Raw genomic sequence first — 3,978 nt, 5'->3', positions numbered from 1 at the left:
TAAACAAAACGAGAACACTTATTGTGGTTTAGATAGTGTGTTATTAGCGAAGGTTTTTAAAAGCAACATATCTTTAAATATTAGATTACACAAAGTAAGTACGTTTTGCAAGGCTTTTCTTAAAATATGAGCTGAGTTGACCATAACATATTCTTCTTTTCTTTCACTCATGGCTTCTTAGAATAGCACTTTGATCTGTTAACAAACTGCTGACTGACGTCTAATATTTGGTGATTGCTAGGAAACAAATTACGAAGATAATTTAGTTTGTGGTGTCAAGCAATTAACAAGATAGCTTTCCTTAAATCTACTTTTAAGCTTACGAGAAATAAAAGTTCGGAAAATAGTTAGCAACACATACTACAATAATAAACTATCTTTTGAAGTAAAAAATAAATAATGGTTCCCAACCTTTTTCCAACTGAAGATCAACTAGTTCCGATCCCAAACTTTGACAGACAACTTCGTACAATATGCACTTTTTAAAGTAATTTTATATCACATTGGCAAACAATATACATGAATATCTATACTCCAAAACGCGTATTTTTTGTTCAACCATCATGTGGAGTGGCGGTTGAACTGCTATACGTAAATTTTTCACACTATTACTGACACGTCATCAACAATATACAGTGAAAATATAAAGTTTATTATAGTTTTAGTTCAGAATTAGTCGTCTAAATTTTCTGCTTGTGTTCTGTGACATCCATAGAGTACCTTATATCGTAAACTTATGTCAAATAATCTTTTTTTAATCAAATGAAGAAACATACACCTTGAAACTTTCCATAGAAGAAACGAGTATTTATTGAAACTTTTTACACATTCATGCAAATTCATAAGAGCGATATAAAGCATTCTATCTCTTTCTTTTTAAAATATTTACATTTTGTATTGTTATTCAACGAGGTAAGTGATGAAAGATGTTTTAGGTTTATTACAAACTCAAAAAAGATGAACATGTAGCGATTTGCTGAATACATTTCTTAAAACTTTCTTTAGATGTTTCATAAAAGCATGGCAATGTCTTTGGATTTAGATATTTTTGTTAAATATGTACAAATGATCAAACTAATACGTAATATACACACAAATTTAAAGGTGAAACTGGTCTAAGCTGATTGTACGTATATTGGAAAATCCTATACATATATGTAGATATTCATAAAACTGTGTCTGGTGTTAATTATTTAAAATGCCATTGTTGTCATGAAAGTGTGTGTGTGTGTGATAGTTAATAAAGAAATAAAAACAATGAACTTGTCAGATTGAAAACTATTTTGTGTGACATAGTAGTCAGTATAATCAGATAACAAACAATTCACTTCATCAGCTAGGTGGTGCTGCATGAATCTTCAGGTAGAAACTGTTTGTTTATTAGACCCTGTAAATGTAAATTTTAGTTTATTTATCAGTCAAAATTGTATGTTAAGAAATCACAACACAAATTATATTTAATTAAATAATTGTTAAGTTATTGACCAATACGGTGTTTCTTGTTTTATTGAATAAAGTTTAATAATATCTTCCAGTTGACATGTTAGTGTAAATAAGGATGAATAAACAAAACAGCTCAATTACAAAGTATGCGGCAGTGTGCTTTTTGGATGAGGATTTCTTGTGGATCATTTAAGATATTAGGCTTCACGAGTACCGAATCTACTACCATTCCAAACAACATCGATCAGTGTACCCTTTTTCTCCTTAGCAACAACCCTAACGTTGATTGCTTTTCCTGGCCGACTGCTTCTCCGAAGAGTTGCCTAGTCAAAAGGAATTGTCCGTTCGCTGGGTCATTCTGGGCTCTTGTGCTTTGTAGATCCAGAGCTAGAGAACAACTTCTCGGTTGTATCTCTTGTCGCTCGCATCCACTAATGTACGCGTGCGCGCGTGTGTGATGACATGCGTGGCGGCGTGATCTTGCTGTTCGACGTCTGTTCACTCAGCGTCTACGCTGCCGTGTCCTCGGTAGCTCTACATCTTTGAATCATCGCCATCATGAGTGTCCGAAGGGTTCGGGGGTCTTTTCGGGGCTCACTACGACGATATGGAAGTGTGGAGGCCAATAAAAAAACTCATAAGCATTTTCAGTGGATTTTCAGAAATGGAGAATGGCGGATTGGTTATGGTAAGTAAAGTTTTCATAAATATTAGGTGTATGTGCTCTTTTTTTTAACGAAAAAGAGTCTTTCTTCATAAGAAAGGGTTTTGTGAAAAACTACTAACTATAAACTATAAACAAGGAAGAGGAAACAGAGAAAAGTTCCTTTTATTTGCCGTTGTATAACTTGTGCTTTACACAATAACGGTCAATGATGAGTCTGCAATAAAAAGTTTCGTCTGAATGTTTTTATTGTTATTATCAACACAAGATGGCACAAACTCGTAATATCTGACAAGATGAAAGAAACTTAAGTAAGTAATTGTACGTTTCGTCATTCTTTTTTGTTGAGCCATTACGTCATTGTCGTGTGTGCTTATGGCCGCACTGAAATGAAATGCTCCCTGCATACTACTGCGCTAACACCTATGGCTGAGAATATTGAAGCCAGAAATACGCTGGGACCAAGGCTGTAGTAAAAGGTTTTCTAACATCTTATATGGCTTCTTATGTCCGTTAAAAAAGAAAATTTTAATTATATTAAATTTGGACTTGAAGATTACTAAAAAATTTAAATGAAGGAAAGCAGTTTTTATTATGCAACAAAATAAAACAATAATATTATTGTGAACATAATTAATTACATAGTAAATTCATCAAGTAAAAAACCGCTGATTTTCCCAGAATATTGTTATGAAATATATTCGTGTTTTCATCTTTGATGTTGTAGTAGAATTATCGCTGGCCATTACGTACAACAAAATATAAAGTTTATTTGATATACATTTTTTTCCGTAGGATTCTCTTTATCTTTAATCTTGTTAAACTTGTACAATATTTGAATTAAAATATGCTATATCTCATTGGTTCAAATTAACAGAACTACAAATCTGAACATTGATTCAGTATCAATATGGCTCAGGATTATCTCTAAATGTTTATGTCATCCCCATACTATGTTGAATGCTGATTCAGTATAAATATGACTTAATTTTATCTCTGAATATATATAATATCCCATACTACAAATCCGAACATCGACTCAATATCCATATGGCTCAATTTCGTCTCTAAATATGTATGACTTTCCATAATACAAAACTGAACATTGACTCAATATCAATGGGACTCAGTTTTATCTCTAAGTCTTATGACATAATCAAGCTACAATACCACTCAACGTTATCTCTAACTATATATAACATCCCCATAATAAAAATCTGAACATTGACTCAGTATGAGTATGGCTCAGTTTTATCGCTAAGTATTTATCATATTCCCATACCAAAGACCTAAAAATTCACTCGGTATCAATACGACTCAATTTTATCTCTAAATATGTATGACATTCTCATACTACAAACATGAGCATTGATTCAATATCAGTATGGCTTCATCTTATTTCTAAATATGCGTGACATACTCGTACTACAGATCAGAACATTGATCCAATATTAACATGACTCTACTTTATCTCTAGATATTTATGATCACTACATACTGTAGACCTGAACATTGATCCAATATTAACATGACTCTACTTTATCTTTAGATATTTATGATCACTACATACTGTAGACCTGAACATTGATCCAATATTAACATGACTCTACTTTATCTTTAGATATTTATGATCACTACATACTGTAGACCTGAACATTGATCCAATATTAACATGACTATTTTATCTCTAGATAATTATAACATCCCCATACTACAGATCTGAGCATTGAAGCAGTACCAATATAACTTCATTATATCTCTACATTTCTGTGGTATCCCTGTACAGATCTGAACGTTGACTGAGTATCAGTATGACTCCATTTCATTTCTAAATATATGGCCCGGCATGACCAGGTGGTTAGGGCACTCGA

General features: G+C 32.5%; 1 protein-coding gene across 1 annotated transcript in view; it reads left to right on the top strand.

Moving 5' to 3' along the window:
* Positions 1–1,989: 1,989 nt before the first annotated feature.
* The window catches only part of LOC106457425 (sodium bicarbonate transporter-like protein 11), a gene marked incomplete at its 5' end in the record, with an annotated part of 173,963 nt that continues 171,974 nt past the window's right edge, over positions 1,990–3,978 (top strand). Inside the window, one exon of the mRNA XM_022383355.1 lies at positions 1,990–2,131. Within this exon, the coding sequence (XP_022239063.1) occupies positions 1,990–2,131 (142 nt within the window). The remainder of the gene's footprint in view (positions 2,132–3,978) is intronic.

The sequence above is a fragment of the Limulus polyphemus genome, unplaced genomic scaffold (genome assembly GCF_000517525.1).
Source record: "Limulus polyphemus unplaced genomic scaffold, Limulus_polyphemus-2.1.2 Scaffold329, whole genome shotgun sequence".
Classification (NCBI taxonomy): Eukaryota; Metazoa; Arthropoda; class Merostomata; order Xiphosura; family Limulidae; genus Limulus; species Limulus polyphemus.
The sequence above is the reverse complement of the archived record's forward strand: the minus strand, read 5'-3'. Positions and strand labels throughout refer to the sequence as shown.